General features: G+C 36.4%; 1 protein-coding gene across 1 annotated transcript in view; it reads left to right on the plus strand.

Annotated features, from left to right (window-relative positions):
• Positions 1-22,219, plus strand: part of RAD54B (RAD54 homolog B (S. cerevisiae)) — a 119,927-nt gene that overhangs the window by 66,466 nt on the left and 31,242 nt on the right. The window contains 5 exon segments of the mRNA XM_021089101.1: positions 11,999-12,193; positions 15,082-15,357; positions 18,091-18,253; positions 20,207-20,432; positions 20,701-20,908. Of these exon segments, the coding sequence (XP_020944760.1) occupies positions 11,999-12,193; positions 15,082-15,357; positions 18,091-18,253; positions 20,207-20,432; positions 20,701-20,908 (1,068 nt within the window).

Genomic DNA, 22,219 nt, shown 5'->3' on the forward strand with positions numbered 1-22,219 from the left:
AAAAATAAAAATACCACCCAAGTTATCCCAAACAATTTAAACTAAAATGGATGTATCATTAGATTTACACTTTTACTTTTATTTTGGCTGTGCCCACAGCATACGGAAATTCCTGGGCCAGGGATCAAACCCATGCCATAGGAGCCTCTGAGCCACTGCAGTGGCATGCTGGATCCTTAACCCGGAAAAAAATTCCTAGACTTCCACTTTGTTAGTTGCTCTCTCATCACTTAAAATTATTTGTGAATTCACTTCTGTTACAAAGATTAAGAAACCCTTTATATATACTGAAAAAGTTGAAAGAATTTTATAGTAAATATTGTATGCTTACCACCTACGTTCTATAATTGTTTTGTTGTATTTGCTTCTTGGCATATTTATCCACCCATAAATTTCATTTTTTTAGAAGAAAACTATTATTTTAAAACAAGTTGTGGAATTAGAATACTTTATTCATAAACACTTAAGCATGAGTATTGTGAACTGGATTTCAATATTTATTTGGGTGTGGGGTTTTTTAGGTAAGAATTACAAACAGTGAAATGTGCAAATCTTAAATGTATCATTTGATGAGTTTGACAAGTGATTATATCTGTGTAGCTTAAACCCACATCAAGATTTAGAATGTTATTGTTACCCCTCAGAAAGTTCTCTCCTGCCCCTTTCTTTTTTTTTTTTTTGATATTTATAACTTGTATCTTCTCATTTTTTTTTTTTTTTTTTTTTTTTTTTGTCTTTTGTTGTTGTTGTTGTTGCTATTTCTTGGGCCGCTCCTGCGGCATATGGAGGTTCCCAGGCTAGGGGTTGAATCGGAGCTATAGCCACCGGCCTACGTCAGAGCCACAGCAATGCGGGATCCGAGCCGCGTCTGCAACCTACACCACAGCTCATGGCAAGGCCGGATCATTAACCCACTGAGCAAGGTCTCCTGCCCCTTTCTAACCAATCCCCTGGCACCTCAGGCAACCAGTTTTAATTTTTAAAATCCATGCATAAGTTTTGCTTGTTTTAGAACTTAATTTAATTGAAATCATATAGGTTTTTTTTTTTTTTTTTTGTCTTTTTGCCATTTCTTGGGCCGCTCCTGCCGCATATGGAGATTCTTAGGCTAGGGGTCTAATCGGAGCTGTAGCCGCTGGCCTACACCAGAGCCACAGCAACTCGGGATCCGAGTCGCATCTGAGTCTACACCACAGCTCACGGCAACGCTGGATGCTTAACCCACTGAGTAAGGCCAGGGATCGAACCACAACGTTATGGTTCCTAGTCGGTTTCCTTAACCACTGCGCCACGAAGGGAACTACCCATACCGTATTTTTTTTTTTTCTGCACCTATGGCATATGGAAGTTCCTGGGTGGGATTGAATCTGAGCCACAGCTGCAATTTCCTTTAACTCACTGCGCCAGGCTGGGGATTGAACCCACACCCCTGCAGTGACCTGAGTTGCTGCAGACAGATTCTTAATTCACTGCACCACAGCAGGAACTCCAAAAGTCACACAGTATTTACCTTTGCTTCTGTTTTCTTTCATCCATCTGAATGTTCTTAATATTTATATATCCACTTATCAGTAGTTCATTGCTTTTTGTTGCTGAGTAATATTCCATTTTATAAATAAACCACAGTTTGTTTATCCCTTATCTTTAGATGGGCTTCTGGGCTATTTCTGATTTTGGCTATTATATATATTCTTGTATAAATTTGTTATGGACTTAATGGTGGATTGGGGAAGATACATATTTTAAGTTTTTAAGAAACTGCCAGATCTTTTCTCAAAGCAATTATACCATTTTATACTTCTCTCAATAGTATATGAATTATTATTTTTTAAAATAAAACTTTGCATGTACATTGATTAGAATGTCAGAAATGAAATCAATGAAAAGCTTTTCTGATATTTAAATGAATTAAAAATGCTGGGCAGATAGCTTAGATATCTGGAAATATTGTAGTTTTATGGATTGTTTTCTATTTTAGCACTTATTGCACATATGCTTTGACAAGAGGTATTGAGAAATATGATGAAATATATAGACTCTGCTATGCTTATAAAGTATTCTGAAAACTAATGCAAAGAAATATCTTCTATGTTTGTTTTACACATGATACTTGTACTTAGTTGATATTCATTCTTTTTTGTTAGGTAAACAAAACTATAGATGATTACCAGTTAGAAGGAATTTGTATATTAATGTTTGTGTATTTTTTAGTGTAATAAAAATTTTATGTTTCAAATCTTAAATTTATATTACAGTTATATGTTAATGCATATTAAAAGTTCTGGCCGCTTTTGGTAATTTTGAAACTCAAAAAATACAGTCTGTAAGAGGATTTGCATTTTTTTAAATTGGATTTGATTATATGAGACATTTTATGTTTTATATGCACCATTGAAAACAGAGTATGTGTTTAGAATCGTTAAGAGGGAAAAAGAAAAGGAATATTAAAGCTTTGGGTTTATGGAATATATAATTAAGCCACCTAACTCTAGTGTTAGAACTCATTCATTATGATGATAAGGTCCACTATTAATATTAAAATGACAGTCTCCTCCTTCCTCTTTTATCAAAGCATGGTTTTAAGCTTTCTTGTGCATCTTGCTGTAGCCATTCAACTCTTCTTTTTTTTTTTTTGTCTTTTTTTGTCTTTTTTTGCTATTTCTTTGGCCGCTTCTGCGGCATATGGAGGTTCCCAGGCTAGGGGTCTAGTCGGAGCTGTAGCTGCCAGCCCACGCCAGAGCTACAGCAATGCAGGATCCGAGCCGAGTCTGCAATCTACACCACAACTCATGGCAATGCTGGATTGTTAACCCACTGAGCAAGGGCAGGGATCGAACCCTCAACCTCATGGTTCCTAGTCGGATTCGTTAACCACTGCGCCACGATGGGAATTCCTCAACTCTTGTTTATGAAGACTATTTTTTTTCTTTTAAAAAAAATGATTGAAGTGTAGTTGATTTACAGAGTTGTGTTAACTTTTGCTGTACAGCAAAGTGATTCACTTATACACACACACACGCATATATATATATATACACACACATTCTTGTTCGTATTCTTTTCCATTATGGTTTATCACAGGATATTAAATATAGTTCCCTGTGCTGTACAGTAGCAGCCTGTTGTTTGTCCAGCCTCTGTATCATAGAGTTTACATCTACTAATCCCAAACTCTGAATCTGTTCCTTGCTCCTTGGCAACCACAGCATGTAAACCATTTTTGGTATTGATTTGGGAAGTACATTATAGGGTTAAGAGAAAAATAGGTCAGAACCAACGTTAGCAATTAAAATTGCAGGTTGAGTGGAATTGTTAGGGGTGATCAGTCTGAGGTTTAGCAAATTGGTCAATATTTTATGCATCACAAGTAGTCTATATATAAGAAGTTATGTTCCATATATGTTTAATTCCTAGTTATCTTCATTCTACTTTTTTTGTACTTATTCACCCTGTCCCTTCCCTGCCCTATGGCCTACATTTAAAGTGGGACTGAATGGGAAAGGGACAAGGGCAAGATGATGCTGATGGTAGTTGACATTCGGAGACCACTTATTGCATGACAACCACTCTTCTCAGTGTTTTACAAATGAATATAATAGGTATTAGTATTATATTCATTTGGCAATTTATAAACTGGCAGAGGGGTAAGTAATTTGTCCAAGGTCACATAGCTAGTAAGGAGCAGACTCAAGATTCAGATTCAGCCTGTCTGGCTCCAGAGTTCATGCTTTTGTCCTCCTTTTGCGATTCTGCAAAAGAAAGGATACAAGTCTGAACATCTTATGTTATTTCAAAGTTATTATAAGAAATTCTCAATTCTCTCACAGTAGCTACTGTCTTTTGTTCTAGTCAGCTTTTTTTTGGGGGGGAAGTATTTGACTCTAGGATGTTTTCCCCAGCCATTTTGATGAAGAGACTGTTTTTATTCCCTCTTTACAGCGATCCTAAGGAATTGCATTTTTCTCTTGGATAACCAAATAAAAAACAGGAACAAATTTTAAAAATGCAGAAAGATATTGTCATTCTTTCATTCAGTGCACAGTGACTACCTCTGGTAGAAATAGTGCAAAAAGAAAACTAATTAAAATTAGCTAAAATTGCACACTACAAAATTTTTTAGAATTCAAAAAATTACCAAAATATCTTGTCTTTTTCGTTAATGCTAAAAACCTCAAAACTTCGTTTGAAAAAATCAGGGTTGGTAAAACAACAAGAATAACACATGACGACTAACATCTAAAAATTGGTAACTTTTTGACTAAAAAGTAATGGATTAATACAGTTTTGATTATATTTGTGCAAAATCTGACCTAGCAAAACTGCATTTGGTAGAAATTATGGTTATAAAAGAAAATTCTTATCGGCAAGAGCTAGTCACTAAAATAGCATACACGGAGAAGTGACGAAGCAAATCTTTGTTATAAGGTTCCTTGAAAATATCCAGAATGTACAATATGTACAATAATGTAGATGAGTTCAAAGTTAATTTATAAGGCTACTTTCTGAATGGAAATTACTTTTAAGGTAATTCTGTTTTAATTTAATATTTTTATAAACACGAATTAAAAATGTGCCTAGAATCAAAATGGCAGTTTTGAAAACTACCTGTTGTTATGGAAATATGGTGGTGAAGAAGATTAAAACAGACCCTCCTCTCAACACTGTATAGTTTAGTGGGGAAGGCTGACATTAAATAATTTATTGCATAATTAGTATCTGAGTTAATACTAAGATGATAAGGCAGATTGATATAATTTAGCAGTCAGGGAAATAATGATTATATATTAAAAAGTCTCACCACTAATAATAAAATTCAAATTAAAATGTTAAGTAAATGCCATTTCTTCCTACTAAATTGGTAAAGATGAATGCTCACACAAAAATCTGTGTATAAATGTCCACAGCAGATTTATTTGTCATAGTCAAGAGCTAGGAACACCTCAACTGTCTTTCAGTATTCCCAACAATAGGAACAAACTTTACAACTTGGGATGGATCTTAGAGATACTCTTGAGGGGGAGAAGCCAGCTTGAAAGGTTATTTACTGTATGATTTCCATTTATTTGACATTCTCAAAAAGACAAAACTATATCGGTGGAAAACAGATAAGTAATTGAATAGGGTAGGGGTGTGACTATAAAGGAATAGCATGAGGGAGTCTCTTGGAGCGATGGAACTCCTCAATATCCTGATTGTGGTGGTGGTGAAATGAATTTATATGTGTAAAATTTATAAAACTGTACACCAAGAGAAAAGGTCAGTACTGTATGATTACTTTAATAATAAAAAATACAGAAAGAAATTTGATAAGGTGATGCTAATATATGGTAGTGGATTGGAGTCTTGGTTATTAGGAATATCATTGGTAATATCGTGCTGCTGTTAAACATTTTTTTAAATTTAGTGATATGGGAAATATATTCATAATAATATATGAAAAGAATGGAAAAATATATAATGTTTCCTAGTATATTAAAGGCACATTTACCCCCAAAGAAAGATATAAAAATTACCCTTTGTTCATACAGCCTCATTAGGGGAGGAAGGCCCAGAAACTGGGGCCATGGCATGGCACTTAAGCCCTTTGCCTACTTGGCTTCTGTTCAGGATTTCAGCAGCCTGAATTTTTTCAGGGACTGATGAGTTCATTGGGCCATGCATTCTGGCCACAACTGACTCAGTTGCATATCAATCATAGGATTTCTCAGAAAAAAACCTTGATGGTTCTGAGGATAATTTATTGTTTAAAAATAGTAAAAATTCACTTTCTAAATCCATAATGCCAATGATGAACATAGGAATTATCTGAATTCTAGTAGTGACAATGGGTTTTGGGCTTTTAGGAGATTGGTTTACCTGGCTTGAAGTTGTACAAGTTTTTTTTTAGACGTATGTTTTCTTTATGTTTAACTTTTAAAAACTATTGAGTTGTAATTCACATACCATATAATTCACCCATATAAATTGTATAGTTCATAATTTTTAGTAGTATATTCAGTTATGTGCAACTATTACCATAGTCAATTTTAAAACATTTTAAATACTTCAAAAAAAACCAAAACCCTGTACTCTTTTTAAAAAAAGTATTTTTATTGAAGTGTAATTGATTTCTAATGTTGTGTTTTTGTGTATAGGAAAGTGATTCAGATATATACATATATACATTCTTTTTTGTTATGGTTATAGGATATTGACTATAGTTCCATATGCTATAGAGTAAGTTCTCATTGTTTATCCATTCTTTACATAATAGTTGCATCTACTAATCCCATACTCCCATTCAATCTTTTCCCCCCAACCCCTTGGCAACCACAGGTCTGTTCTCTCTGTCTGTGAGTCTGAGGAAACTTGCACTCTTGAGCTTTCAGCCCCACTCACCCCAAATTTCACCCTTACCTCCCAGCCCTAAACAACCACTAATCTACTTCCTGCCTCTATAGATTTCCCTGTTCTGGACATTTCATATGAGTGGAGTCACGTGATTTTGTGATTGGCTTCTTCCATTTAGCATAATGTTTTCAAGGTTCATACTGTTGTAACGTATCAGTATTTTCCTTCTTGTAGCATCAGTTTAATGGACATTTGGGTTATTTCTACCTTTGGGCTTTTGTGAATAATCCTGATTTAAATATTTATGTGTAAATTTTTGTGTGGACATTTTTTCATTTTGCACTTGGGCATATACCTAGGAATGGGACTTGCTAGGTCATATGGTAACTCTAGTCTTTTGGGGAATTGCAAAACTGTTTTCTAAAGTGGCTGCAATATTTTATATTCCCACCGGCAGTGTCTGAAGATTCTAATTTCTCCACTTCGACACCACACATTATTATCTATTTGATACAAATCATCCAAGTGGATGAAGTATAGCTTGTGTTTTTTGCATTTCCAAGATGACTAATGATGTTAAACATCTTTTTATGTGTTTATGGTATATAGTTTTACTAAATTATCTGTTCATGTCTTTTGCTCACTTTCTATTCATTTTTGTCTTATTTTTTAGATGTAAGACTTCTTTATTTTTTTATTTTTATTTTTTGCTTTTTAGGGCTGCACTTGCGGCATGTGGTTCCCAGGCTAGGGGTTGAAGCAGAGCTGCAAATGCCAGTCTACACCACAGCCATAGCAACACAGGATCTGAGCTGTCTCTCTGACCTACACCACAGCTTGGGGCAACACTGGGTCCTTAACCCACTGAGCGAGGCTAGGGATTGAATCCATATCCTCATGGATGCTAGTTGGGTTCGTTACCACTGAACCACAATGGGGACTCCAACATAAGAATTCTTTAGAAAAAATTTTTTTAGAGTTTCCATTGTGGCTCAGTGGGTTAAGAAACTGACATAGTGTCTGTGAGGATGCGTATTGAAACCCTGGCCTCTCTCAGTGGGTTAAAGATCCCGTGTTGCCACAAGCTGCAGCACAGGTTGCAGATACTGAAGATGCAGCTCAGATCTGGTGTTGCTATGGCTGTGGTGTATAGGCTGTCAGCTGTAAGAAAAAGAAAGCAAGAAAAAAAGGGAAAAAATTTTATGTAAAATATAGTTGATTTACACTGTTGTGCCAATTTCTGCTGTACAGCAAAGTGACCCAGTCACACACACACTCATATATATATATATATACACACATGCACCCATACACATTCTTTTTCTCATATTTTATTATGTTCTATCCCAAGAGACTTGATATAGTTCCCTGTGCTATACAGTAGGATTTCTCATTGCTCATCCATTGTAAATATAATAGTTTGCATCTGCTAAGCCCAAACTCTTGAGTCCATCCCATTCCCTCTCGGCAACCACAGGTATGTTCTCTTTGTCTCTGAATCTGTTTGTGTGTTGAAGATAGGTTCATTTGTGCCATATTTTAGGTTCCGCATATAAATGGTATCGTATGGTTTTGAGACATAAGAATTCTTTATATATTTTGGAGACAAGTCCTTTGTCTTATGTAGGTGTTGTGGTTATTTTTATCCTTCTATTGCTTACCTTTTTATTTTCCTAATAGCATCTTTCAAAAAGCAAAATTTACAAATTCTGATGAAATTGAATATATAATTTTTTTTTGTATTTATTTATTTATTTTTGTCTTTTTGCCTTTTCTAGGGCTGCTCCCTTGGCATATGGAGGTTCCCAGGCTAGGGGTCTAATTGGAGCTCTAGCCACCGGTCTACACCACAGCCACAGCAACACAGGATCCAAGCCGCGTCTGCGACCTACACCGCAGCTCACGGCATCGCTGGATCGTTAACGCACTGAGATAGTTAGTTAGGCCAGGGATCTAACCTGCAACCTCATGGTTCCTAGTCGGATTCGTTAACCACTGCACCATGACGGGAACTCCAATTTTTTGTGTTTTTTAATGCATTTGTTTTATAACAAACTTTTGCCTACTTCAAGATTACAAATATTTTTTCCTACAACTTTCTCGTACAAATCTGTAGTTTCAGGTTTTATGTTTAGGCCTGGGATCCTTTTTGAGTTAAATTTTGTGTACAGGATGAGTTGATGGTTGATGTTCATCTTTTTCCATGTAGATATCCAGGTGACTTAACAACATTTGTTGAAAAGACTGTCCTGGAGTTCCTGTTGTGGCTCAGTGATAACGAACCCCACTAGTATCCATGAGGACATACATGAGGACATAAGTTTGATCCCTGGCCTCAATCAATGGGTTAAAGTATCTGGCATTGCCGTGAGCTGTGGTATAGGATGCAGAAAGCTTGGATCTGGCGTTGCTATGGTTGTGGTGTAGGCTGTCGGCTGCAGCTCTGATTTGACCCCTAGCCTAGGAACTTCCATATGCCGTAGGTGTGGCCCTAAAAAAAGACAAAAAAAAAAAAGACAAAAAAAAAAAAGAAAAAAGACTTTCCCTTTCCCACTGAATTCATTTCATCAGTTTTGTTGAAAATCAATTGGCTGTATCCATGACTGTCTATTTCTGGCCACTATTTTGTTGCATTGATCTGTATGTCTTTTTATTTTTTCAGTACCAAAGTATCTTTGTTATCATTGCGTGATAGTAAATGTTGAAATCAGTAAGTCCTCCTACTTTGTTCTTTTTAAAAAAGCCACTTGATTATTCATGTTCTTGTGTTTTCATATAAATTTTATTTATTTATTTAGTCTTTTTGCCTTTTTTCTTGAGCCGCTCCCACAGCATATGGAGGTTCCCAGGCTAGGGGTCGAATCCGAGCTGCAGCCACTGGCCTACGCCATAGCCACAGCAACGCGGGATATGAGTCATGTCTGCGACCCACACCACAGCTCACGGCAATGCCGGATCCTTAACCCACTGAGCAAGGCCAGGGAACGAACCCGCAACCTCATGGTTCCTAGTCGGATTTGTTAACCACTGCGCCACAATGGGAACTCCTCATATAAATTTTAGAATCGACTTATTTTCTACCAAAATATCTTGATGTTTGATTGGTATTGTGTTGTACATAGAAATTATTTTGGGGAGAATTGCTGTCTTAAAATTTATATATCCAATCTGTGAAATAGGAGCTTTTAAAATTTAGATTGTTGTTAATGTCTTTAATTTTCACTGTAGAGGTCTAGATTTTTTTTTTAGATATATTCCGAAGTATTTCATACTTTTTTGGGGGGGGGAAGGGGCTATTGTGAATGGAGTATTAAAAATTTTATTTTCCAATTATTTATTGTTAGTCTATTATGAATACAGTTGATTTTTACATAGGAACCTGGCGTCCTGTGAGCTTGCTAAATTTGTTTCATTAGTTCTAGTCATTCGTTTTTAGGTTCCATGCGTATCTCTATGCAAATAACTTTATTATCTGAACATAGGTATATTTTTACTTCTTCCTTTGTTTCTTTTTTCATGTTTTTATGGCTGCACCCATGGCATATGGAAGTTCTCAGGCTAAGGGTCAAATTGAAGCTGCAGCTTGCGGCAATGCTGGATCCTTAACCCACTGAGCAAGGCCAGGGATCAAACTCTGTGTCCGCATGGATACTAAATGGGTTCTTAACCACTGAGCCACAGCAGTAACTCTCTTAATTCTTCCTTTCTGATCGTCATGCTTTTTGTTTTTATTGCTTTATTGTATTGGCTAAGACTTCCAGGAAAACATTGAATAGAAGTTGTGAAAAATGGGTTTTCTTCCCCCCACCCCCAATCTCAAGGTTTTTTTTTTTTTTTTCATTTTCTTTCCCTGTTTAAGTAGATAGTATATTTTAAAAGGTAAAGTAAATTTTTTTTTTTTGAAAATTCTGTTGTTTTGATAGCATTGCGGGGTCAAGGGTGGATTTAGTAAAAGATATAGTGAGTATCTCTTCAGTAATGTGGGAATGAGATTTTGTTCTCTTCAGCTAGAGTAACTTTAATCTAGTCATTGAAAATATAGTATACAAGTTAGGTGAGAAAAAGGAGCTAGGGCTCAGTATGAGGGTGGTCTGTCTTTCTCATAGAGGTGCTGGTATTCTAACGGCCAAGGGAAAAAGAAGAAATAAGCAGAGAAATAAGGGGGGAATTTTGTTTCTAGTGCTAAGTGTACTTTGAATTAATAGATAACTTTAGAGTGTTTTTGCTCCAAAATACTAAAAGATACCATCATTTAGAATATCATATACATACCTTTCAAGCTATTCTGCTGTTACTCTTTGTTTTATTATGTTTTAAGTTGAAGCATAATTTGCCTGCAATAAATTATATAGCTCTTAATTGAGCAGTGATGATTCTTATTAATTGTATATACCCATGTACATACACCAGTCAGAACAAGTTCCTTTCTCCTGTCACTTTCCAGTCAATTTCCCAACTACAGAGGCAGCAACCACTTCCTGGTTTCTATCACCATAAATTAGTTTCCCCATTGCCGGAGAATTTTCTGTGTTAGGCTGTTTGGATATATATATAATGATTTTTATTTTTTCCATTATAGCTGATTTACAGTGTTCTGTCAATTTTCTACTGCACAGCAAGGTGACCTCGTCACATATAGATGTATACATTCTTTTTTCTCACATTATCATGCTCCATCACAAGTGACCGGACATAGTTCTCAGTGCTATACAATAGGATCCCATTGCTTACCCAATCCAAAGGGAACAGTTTGCATCGATTAGCCCCAAATTCCCAGTCCCTCCCAGTCCCTCCCCACCCCAACTCTCGGCAACCACAAGTCTTCTCCATGTCCATGATTTTCTTTTTGGTGGAAAGGTTGATTTGTGTCATATATTAGATTCCAGATATAAGTGAAATCATATGGTATTTGTCTTTCTCTTTCTGACTTACTTCACTTAGTATGGGAGTTTCTAGTTTCTAGTTTCTAGTTCCATCCATGTTGCTGCAAATGGCATTATTTTGTTCTTTTTTGGATATGTTTTTATAAGGTATTACTAGAAATGATTTCAAGACAAGTATAGACCTTTGTAAAAAGAAACTTTTTGTTTCCTGATATGATACTGAATTCTAACATTCAGTGGCCCAAACTAATTGTTCTCTAACTAGGAGAGAGTATTTTAGTGAAATTTAGTCTGATTGCTAATTTGTTGTTTTACCTTTGTCTTTATTTAAGAAAACCACAGGTTCTTCTTTCAGAGAACTTTGTGATCTTAAATTCCTTTCCCTTGATTTATCATGTCACTGTTAACTAAATTGGTTGTTTATTCAAAATGTGATTTTAAGTATTTTTTCATGGATACTGAAATTTTAACTACTAAAGGTTAAAATTTTGAAGTAGTTAGAGAACTACTAGATCTTTACTAGAGTTTTAAAAAGTTGGCAGTGATTATTATGTTATTCTACTTCAACTGAGTTTATACAACTTTGGGATGATAGGAAATTTACATTCATTGTACTCATGGTAGTACTAGTACCTGACATTTGAATTTCTATGTTTATAAATTGCTAACATGAGTATGAGAAAAGTATTCTTTCCTACGTAATCTGACTTGTGTTTTTATGTTGTTGAATGATCTTACTACTTAAAGTCATCTTTAATAATGTGGCTTTTATTTTTTTATTCTAGCTCATTCAGCCCCTAAAGAAGTAATGGTGTCTAATGGACAAGAAGAGGAACCTGATAGCCTGGTTAAATATTTCAGTGTTGTTTGGTGTAAGGCTTCAAAGAAAAAACACAAAAAGTGGGAAGGTGATGCTGTTCTTATTGTAAAAGGAAAGTCATTTGCATTAAAGGATTTGGAAGGCAAAGACATTGGAAGAGGTATTGTGATATTACCTGATGTTGATTTGGTCTAATATTACTATCTTATCTCTGGCTATGAATTGAAAGATAATTGGGTTTTACAAAGGAGTTCTTTAATTGACTTTCATGTCTAAATATCTCATAAACAAAATTTTCTCATAATAGTCAGTCTGACAATCTGCGTTTACTGGCTCAGTGAGGTGAGTCTCATCCCATGATTTCATTTTCTCCAAAAACAAAGTGGCCAGACAGGTACATATATAGTTATTTTGGAATTTTTCAGAGATGAAACAGTTTGTCTTGGTGTGGTTTTCATCTCTCTCTTTCTCTCTTTTTTTTTTCCCCAGAATGCTGAGTGAGTAAAAGTTAAAAAGATTGATATCAGGAGTGGAATGATATTTAACTTCAATGATACCTAATAAAAGTTTGAAAATAGCAAGGAGATAATGGCTAGGCATAACCTAGATTATCACATCTAAACTGGAGTTTACCATTGTTTCCATTATAAAATCTTGCCAGCATGATTTGTACAAGTTAGCCCATAAATCCAGAGTACTAAACACCAACCATGGTTTTTTTGCATTGTCTCTTACTGTTCAGTTCTGAGCATGGTGCATAATTATAGAATCTATTCTCCCTGCTCACCCATTCATTTGAAAATATCACAGTTTTTAGTTTTCAGTAACTGTCACATGCTAAGCACTATGCTAGGAGTAAACATTCAAAGATAGATGTAGTTTATATTTAGTGGGGAAGGGACAATGTAATTGACTATTAGGAAGCACTAAGATAATTGTTTCAGTGAGAATTTCTGCCAAGCACAATAAGAGCATGCATAGAAAGACCATTTAAGTCTGCCTAGGAGGCTAGGGGAAAACTTCATAGGTGTTACTGTTTAAGATAATATTTGAAGTATGAATAGTGTTGTAGGGTATGAGAAAGGGGAATAACATACGCACAGGCATAAAGGTAGGAGAAAGTTAAAATTACTTCAGTGTTTCAGGGGTGTAGTACGTGAAGGGCAGTGACGGAGGGGCAAGAGTTGAAGCTGAATGGAATTATCAGCAATAGAATTTTTTATTGAAGTAGAATTGATTTACAATATTGTATGCAGTAGAATCTTTTATCATAAAAATATTGAACAAATATTATATACGTAGTGTTATGCTTAGTGTCTAGAGAAAATAAAAAGAAAAATTACGGTATACATTCCATGTTGTTGCTTAAGGTAGATTGAGCCTAAATTTTGGGAGAACTTATGTATATGTATTAGGTGAATTTATATTTTAAAGTAAAAATTATCAAATTATCCTGTAATATCTCTTACCCATAAGATGTAGTATATATGGTTAGTATATATGTATAGTTTGTGGTAAAATAAACTTTCCATTGCAAGTAGCCAAAAATGCAAATTATTTTTTTTAATTTTTTATTTATTTATTTATTTTTTGTCTTTTTGTTGTTGTTGTTGTTATTTTTGCTATTTTTTGGGCCGCTCCCGCGGCATATGGAAGTTCCCAGGCTAGGGGTTGAATCAGAGCTGTAGCCACCGGCCTACGCCAGAGCCACAGCAACGCGGGATCCGAGCCACGTCTGCAACCTACACCACAGCTCACGGCAACGCCGGATAGTTTAACCCACTGAGCAAGGGCAGGGACCGACCCCGCAACCTCATGGTTCCTAGTCGGATTCGTTAACCACTGCGCCACGACGGGAACTCCCAAAAATGCAATTTAAATTATAAACAGTTTGTTTTTGCTCTGAGTACATACGTAGTATCACTTACGGTGCTTTTAAAACAATGCCAGTGCTTAGTCCTTGACCTTGGAGGCTGTGATTATTTGGTCTGGTTGGTGGGGATGGAGACTGGACATAAATATATTTTAGGTTTCCAGGTGGCTCTCATACCCAGCAGTTGAAAAACACTGGTTTAAACACTGAATGAAGTTTTATTGGCTTTCAAAGTGAAAACATCCAAACATAAGACTTGGTTGCTTAATTATAGGAATAAATATATCAACCTGGAGATAATCTTGCAAGTTATTGCCTATAATGCAAGCAATTTTTCTTTTAAATAAATTGGATAAACAGCATTTAAATACATTTTCCTACATGGAAAAGACACTAGGAAAACTGCAGACTGGAGGGAGGGCTGGAATTGCAAACATTTTGTGATAATGTAGTCAGATTCATTTGACTCCATCATTACACAATACCCAGAAAAGAACAAGTGTGGGAAACAAAGTTCAGGAGTTTTAAGAAAGCCTTGCGGAGATTTAGAGATGTTTGAGACAATCATATGATTCAAAATGAAATGAGAGATCTTGGAGTGACAGAGGCTGCTGAAGATACCTCAAAATTAAGTTTATTCCTGTTGCTCATTTTCAGGTCATTAATAGTAATTGGATCAATAGTGTTGGATTCTACGTGAAGATAAAACTATAATTGTCATTAATGTGGAGAGATCAACACTGCTGTTGAATTGAGCTCTTTTGGGGAATGGAGGAATCAGTCTTTGGCATTTAGGAACGCCAGCCAAATAACTTCTTATATCAGAGGTTTATCATAAGTGATTGAAGGATATATATTGTGTGGTTACCAGTTGGCACAGATTGTAAATATTAGCTCATATGCCGTGGGTGTGGCCCTAAAAAAAAAAAAAAGCCTTGCCTCTTTAAAGCTTGGCTAATTTTTATACATGTATAATTATTTGTTCTTTCTGATTTGTGTGTACGTGTTTAAACTAAAATGATAAATTATGTTTTTATTCTGGCTAATGGGTTATACAAGGCTATTTATGTTCAAAGTACAGTTTTCATTCTGTACAATTATAGGAAGAGACTATGGTTAACACTTAGTCATCTTAGAGTTTCAATAAATTAATTTTCTTTCTTCTCAATTTAAAGGCATTGGATATAAATTTAAAGAACTTGAAAAGATTGAAGAGGGTCAAACAATGATGATTGGTGGAAAAGAAATAGAAGTCATGGGTGTAATCTCTCCAGATGATTTCAGCAGTGGCAGATGTTTTCAGCTTGGACTTTCTGGGGCCTTAAATTCTTCTCAAACTCCCAAGAAGTGTACCTCTAACCCTTTTAAAAGTGTCTGTAAACTAAGTTCAAAGGAAAATAGACAGAATGGCTTCCAGAATTGCAAACCACGTCATGATCCATATGCACCAAGTAAGATTTAACAGCTAATTTGAATATTCTGTTTATACTGTCTAAAGATTTTTTTGGTATGTGAATTTAAGGTTTAAGTTTTTCTTTCAAGTTTTTTCGGGGGAGCTCCCACTATGGCGCAATGGGATTGGCAGCGTCCTGGGGGTGTTGGGATGCAGGTTCGATCCCTGGCCCCGCACAGTGGGTTAAGAATCCGGCACTGCCACAGCTGTGGCTTAGGTTGCAACTGAGGCTTGTATCTGATCCTGGCCCAGGAACTCCATATGCCACTGGGTGGCCACAAAAAAATTTTTTTCAGGTGAAAGTATATATATTCTTCATGTAAATCTAACATAAGGGATAATGTTGAAGTTGAATGACAATGTGGTTTGAGAATTATTTCATAAGTAAATGTACAGTTCCAAGAATATAGTAATCAAGATGCTATACATGTGTTGAAGGAAGATTATACAACTTGTAGATGTATACACACATACGTACATATGTATGATTTTGAAAAGAATCTTAATATCTTTAGTAGGGAGAAAAATTAGTAAATTCATGAATTAGGAATATTTTTAAACTTCCATTTTGAAGACCATGTGCTTTGATCACATGTATTAGTGAGTAGCAGTTTAATTCAGCATTAAAGTGTTGAAAGGTGAGATGTCATATAAAGAATTAAAATTTTATTCATGAGAATTCAATCAAGTCACTTTTTACATTAATACGTTTTTTTTGTCTTTTTTTTTGGTCTTTTCTAGGGCTGCCCCCGTGGCATATGGAGGTTCCCAGGCTAGGGGTCTAATTGGAGCTGTAGCCGCCGGCCTACACCACAGCTACAGCAACTCAGGATCAAGCCAAGTCTGCGACCTACACCACAGTTCACGGCAACACTGGATCCTTAACCTACTGAGTGAGGCCAGGGATCGAACCTGCAACCTCATGGTTCCTAGTGGGATTTGTTAACCACTGAGCCACGACGGGAACTCCTGTCTTTTGTCTTTTTAGGGCTTCACCTGTGGCATATGGAGGTTCCCAGGCTAGGGGTCTAATCGGAGCTATTGCTGCTGGCCTACACCAGAGCCACAGCAATGCCAGATCCGAGCCCTATCTGTGACCTACACCACAGCTCACTGCAACGCTGAATCCTTAACCCACTGAGCGAGGCCAGGGATCGAACCCACAACCTCATGGTTCCTAGTGGAATTTGTTTCCTCTGTGACACCAAGGGAACTCTACACATTAATTAATTTAATTTAAAAGTTACATTAAAAATGAAACCTAGTCTGTTTACGACTTTAAAATTTGATTGTTCAGTCAACAAGTATTTCTTTCTTTCTTTTTTTTTTTTTTTGTCTTTTTGCCATTTCTTGGGCCGCTCCCGTGGCATATGGAGGTTCCCAGGCTAGGAGTCGAATCGGAGCTGTAGCCGCCGGCCTACACCAGAGCCACAGCAACGCGGGATCCGAGCCGCGTCTGTGACCTGCACCACAGCTCACGGCAACACTGGATCCTTAACCCACTGAGCAAGGGCAGGGATTGAACCTACAACCTCATGGTTCCTAGTTGGATTCGTTAACCACTGAGCCACGACGGGAACTCCTGGGGCCATTTCTTGATTAGAAATCCACAAAGCATGTCTTATTTTGCTCCTGGGATATAGGGTAAAACCCAAGGGTTATGTGTTCTATTTTTACTCCTTAGTCCCCTACTTGCTAGGAAATGACCTCAAAAATGAGAGCTCCTTTTGGTTGCTCAGAAACCTAGGAAGATCCACAGAAAACTTTCCTCCAGGTGATTGCTATGGGTAAACATGACCAGACTCTCATTCCTATGACTTTATATTTCTGCACTGATGGATATTTATTTAATCTCCTGGAACCTATTTTTTTAAATTTCCTTTTCTCATATTTATTCTTCTCTTTTTGTTTGTCTGTTTTTTACAATCTATTTTATTTTTTTAACCGTGATGTACATTTAACCAAATGTATCCAAAAAATAATTTTGATGAGTTTATTATCTCATTTCAGATTTATAAATTGTGACCGGCTCTCTAGTTATATTTAATTTTGGTTTTCGAGTGATTTTTAAAATAAATCTTTTAAATCGTATTAGCATATTTCTAAAGAATTACATTATTTGATGGTTACTTCATGCTGCTTTGCAAAGACTCATGAATGAAGTAATTAACTTTAAGCAAATAATGTTGGTGAAGTCAATGGAAAATTTGTCATTCTTTTCAGTTCTTCCGATTAATAAGAGTAATGGTCATTGTTAGTGGGTACAGGACTGAAAATAAAGAGACCCTTTATATTAAATTTGGAGAGCCTTTCCAGAATAAGAAGCTGTGAGCGTTAGCAGGAACATCTTGGCAAAATTCCAGCCTGTGCTTTCAGTTGGAAATAGTTCTTTTTGTTCTGAATACTGAACTGTTAAGTGTTGTGGCTTACTAAATTCTTTATTAGACAATAGTGAATTTCAGTTGTTTCATAAAGTTTGGAAAGCTCCTTGCATTTAAGTTTGGAAAGCTCTTTGTAATTCTTTGCATGAAATCTTACATCCATAAGTCATGAGATTTTTCTTTTTTAATTTTGTACCTTTGCTTAGCATTGATGTACTGAATTTCAAATTTTTTTTTGTCACAAATGATGGCAAACAGTTCTACCTTCTGAGTAACTGAAGCAAGATGATTTAATTACTGACAAAGTGAATTGGAATATGTTTATAATTATACTTTACTTTTTTCTTAAGATTCCCTTGTTATGCTACGACCAGATAATAATCACCAGTGGATGTTCAATAAGAACCATTTTCCTATTGTGGATGTAGTAATAGATCCTCACCTTGTGTATCACCTTCGACCACATCAGAGAGAAGGAATCATATTCCTTTATGAATGTGTGATGGGAATGAGGTAGGAAAATAATTTGTTTAGTCTAATCTGAACTTTACCTTGTAACATAATGGTTTTTTAGGAAGAGCCTGATATATAATGCATCTCAGTGGGTACATCATGAATTCTATTTTGGTAGGCATGGCAAATGGTAATTAATGTGTGCATTTTTTCCACAAGTGGTTCTTGATGCTGTGTGCCAGACATCTTGCTAGGAGCTAGGCATATAGCTTATGAGGATTTTGGAAAAGGTTTTCTTCTTGTCTCAGCTCTACTTAAAAAAAAAAAAAAAAAAAAGAGTCCCTCCTCCCCTTTTACTTTGTTTGTTTGTTTGTCTTTTTAGGGCCACCCTGCTACATATGGAAGTTTCCAGGCTAGGGGTCGAATCAGAGCTGTAGCCGGCGACCCACACCACACCCCCAGCCACAGCAACGCCAGATTTGAGCCGAGTCTGCGACCTATACCACAGCTCACAGCAACGCTGGATCCTTAACCCACTGAGCGAGGCCAGGGATTGAATCTACATGCTCATGGTTACTAGTCAGATTCATTTCCGCTGAGCCAGATGAAAACTCCCCTCCTCCCCTTTTAAAATTGAATTTTCTTAGAGAATTGTAGTTGAAGTACCAGTGAAGTAGAAGACACACACACACACACACACACACACACATACATACATTCCAGACAAACCAGGTAGAAAAGAATCAAAGGTCTCTGCTAACATCTTAGTAGATTTCCTTCCAGTCCTTTTCCGCTTTGTTCTTAAAGCATAGGACCTTGATTTTTATATTGGTCTTAGAGTTGGGATTGTAAATTGCCTTAGACTCAAAGAAGCCTTTGAATGGTGACAAATTCAGGGAAAACTATGTCCTAGAAAACTTTCTAGATTCATGTTCTCTCTCAAATCTGCTCTTCTTTGTGGAGATCTATCTCAGCTGGCTTGAGAATTCATCTTTGATTTCTTCTCTCTCATCTTCTCTATCTAATCAAACCTGAACTTTTAATTATTTTGACCTCCCAAGTATCATTTGGTTTCTAATAGTTCCTGGCACCTCACTGTAGCAGCCCTAGTAATGGATGCCATAAAATTATATTTTATATGGATTATGCAATGGCTTCTAACTTGTGCATCTTCTTCTGATGCTCCTCAAATTCATTCATTTATTGCCACCAGCTAGCTTTTTCTGAAAACAGTTCTGAACATGGCATTTCCTTGCTTAAAATTATTACAGCTGAGAGCAGTGTTTCCTATTCTGCGATATGCACTCCACTGGGTGGTGTGTGGCATCATTTTAGGTGTACATGACAATGCCAGATCTGTAACCTGCTCGAACCACCAGGGAACTCCCTATTTTTAACTTTCTTTTTTGGGGGGGGCGGTGCACCTGCAGCATGTGGAAGTTCCCAGGCTAGGGATCAAACCTGCACCACAGCTGCCATCCAAGCTGCTAGAGTGACAATGCCAGATCCTTAACCTACTGTACCACAAGAAAACTCCTGTAGTGAATTTCTATTTACCTTTAAAACTCTGCCCAAGGTTCATTTTCTTCCAGCGAAGCCTTCTTGCTCCCTTCCCTCCACTGTGAAAGGGTGGATCACTATTTTCTTTCTGCCACTCACTATGTTTCAGTTAACTGGCATCTTGCAGTGGCAAATTGTTGAACTAAAATAATAATAATAGTGGCTATAATTCATGTTTGTAATTTTTTGGTCTACACTTTGAAATGGAAAACATAAAATTGTTAATTTCAATTTGTTTTAGTAATTTAGTTGACAATAAGTACATCATAAATATAATTACCAGAGATGCAAAAGAGGGGTATGTCATAAATTAGCTGTAAAAGTCTTTAGTGGGGCTAGTATTCATCCTAGTTACAAAATACTAGCTTCTGGTTCTTGACTAATAGGTAATGATATTAGGGACATAAAATATATTCACTTCTTGATTAAAGGAAGTGTAATTATTTCTAACAGGGTGAACGGCAGATGTGGAGCTATTCTTGCTGATGAAATGGGTTTAGGGAAAACATTGCAATGTATTTCACTCATCTGGACTCTACAGTGTCAGGGACCCTATGGCGGGAAGCCAGTAATAAAGAAGACACTTATTGTTACACCTGGAAGCTTGGTGAATAATTGGAGGAAAGAATTTCAAAAATGGTTAGGAAGTGAAAGAATCAAGATATTTACTGTTGATCCGGTAAGAAACTTTTAAAAGTTTAGCCTTGGTCATTTTCTAAATCTCTAGCTTTTCAAATCAATTCTGCAGTTTCATTCTCTATGTGGTGGCAGTTTTTAAGTATATGTAACTCTCCCACTCCTTTGCAGGTAAATGGAATCTTGCCCTGTAATTTGGTTATGAGTTAACATATTCTAATACTTAGTTAATGGTTGTCAGGCATATGCTGCTTAAGTTTGATCTGACAGTTTCTACCCGTGATTTTTAAGTATTACCTTTTTGTTTTTAGGACCACAAAGTAGAAGAATTCACCAAATCACCTTTGTATTCTGTTCTTATCATCAGTTATGAAATGTTACTTCGATCCCTGGATCAAATTAAGAATATAAAATTTGATCTTCTAATTTGTGACGAAGGGCATCGTTTGAAGAACAGTGCCATTAAGACAACTACAGCCCTCTTTAGCCTCCCTTGTGAGAAAAGGATAATTCTAACTGGTCTGTATTTACTTTTGGGAAGACATGATAGAATTTTTGCCTAGCAAATACACAACACTTTTAATATAATGTTTGGCATCCAAAGAATTGATGGTGTTGGATTGAATTCATACTAATAAGCCTGAGTTAGCTGAGTCTTGATAGGATTCTGAATTATCACATCCCTCTGTAATGTTCTGCAACCCAGATTTTGGAGGTTTTTGTTTTTTTGGTTTGTTTGTTTTTTGTTTTTGTCTTTTGGCCATTTCTAGGGCCACTCCCGCGGCATATGGAGGTTCCGAGGCTAAGGGTCCAATCGGAGCTGTAGCCGCCAGGCTACGCCACAGCAATGCCAGATCTGAGCCGCTTCTGCGACCTACACCACAGCTCACGGCAACGCTGGATCCTTAACCCCCTGAGCAAGGCCAGGGATTGAACCTGAAACCTCATGGTGCCTAGTCAGAGTCATTAACCACTGGGCCACGACGGGAACTCCAGATTTTGGAGTTTTTTGAGGAATAAATGCAATGGTATCATGGTATAGAAAGGAGGAGATGCGGCTGGATGGCCTATGCTTGGTTTTCAAGTATGGCATTTATAGTTAGGCAACTTTGGGCAATTTATACTTTTCTGTACATCAGTTTCCTAATGTATGAAATAGGGATGGTTATTCCCTCTATTTCCTGGAGTTGTGTGGGTCAAATGAGTCAATCCACATAAAGTTCTTGGAAAACTCCCCTATACATGATAGATGTTTAATATAAATACCTGTTATTTTTCTATCTTTGTGCTCTATGTATATAGTTTATTGCTGGCCAAAACTTCTGGTCCAGACTCTCTGCTCTGGAAAGGTGAGATAGACTGTGTGTAAATACAAGAGTCCTTTTGTACTCATTCCTATTAAGCTTAACGCCTAGACTCAAATTAGACATGAGTAGCTCAATATAGCTTTTCTCCCACACCTCACTGTGGGCTTGTGTGGCCCTTGCAATTTGCCATTCTGGTAGCAGAAGAAAGAAGGGAATTGTATTCATTACTAATGTTTATACACCCCCCCCCCCATTTTCTGTTCAAGGCACTCCTTGAGTAGCTACGGAGTTAAAAAGATTAACATTCAAAGGGGAAAGAAAAAGAAATAAAAGAGTGATAACTAATATTACTTTTAGGTAATAATAATAATAGATAATAGAATAATAGATAATGTCCTTTAGCAAAAAATGGACAGTTTTAATATTCTCAATAATAAGCAAATACCAATTCAACTAGTATTATGAATTAAATTTAATATTTTCAGTAGAAAATGATGCTGGGGCTTTATTTGAAGGATTGGCC

Source organism: Sus scrofa, chromosome 4, assembly GCF_000003025.6.
Source record: "Sus scrofa isolate TJ Tabasco breed Duroc chromosome 4, Sscrofa11.1, whole genome shotgun sequence".
NCBI classification, from domain to species: Eukaryota; Metazoa; Chordata; class Mammalia; order Artiodactyla; family Suidae; genus Sus; species Sus scrofa.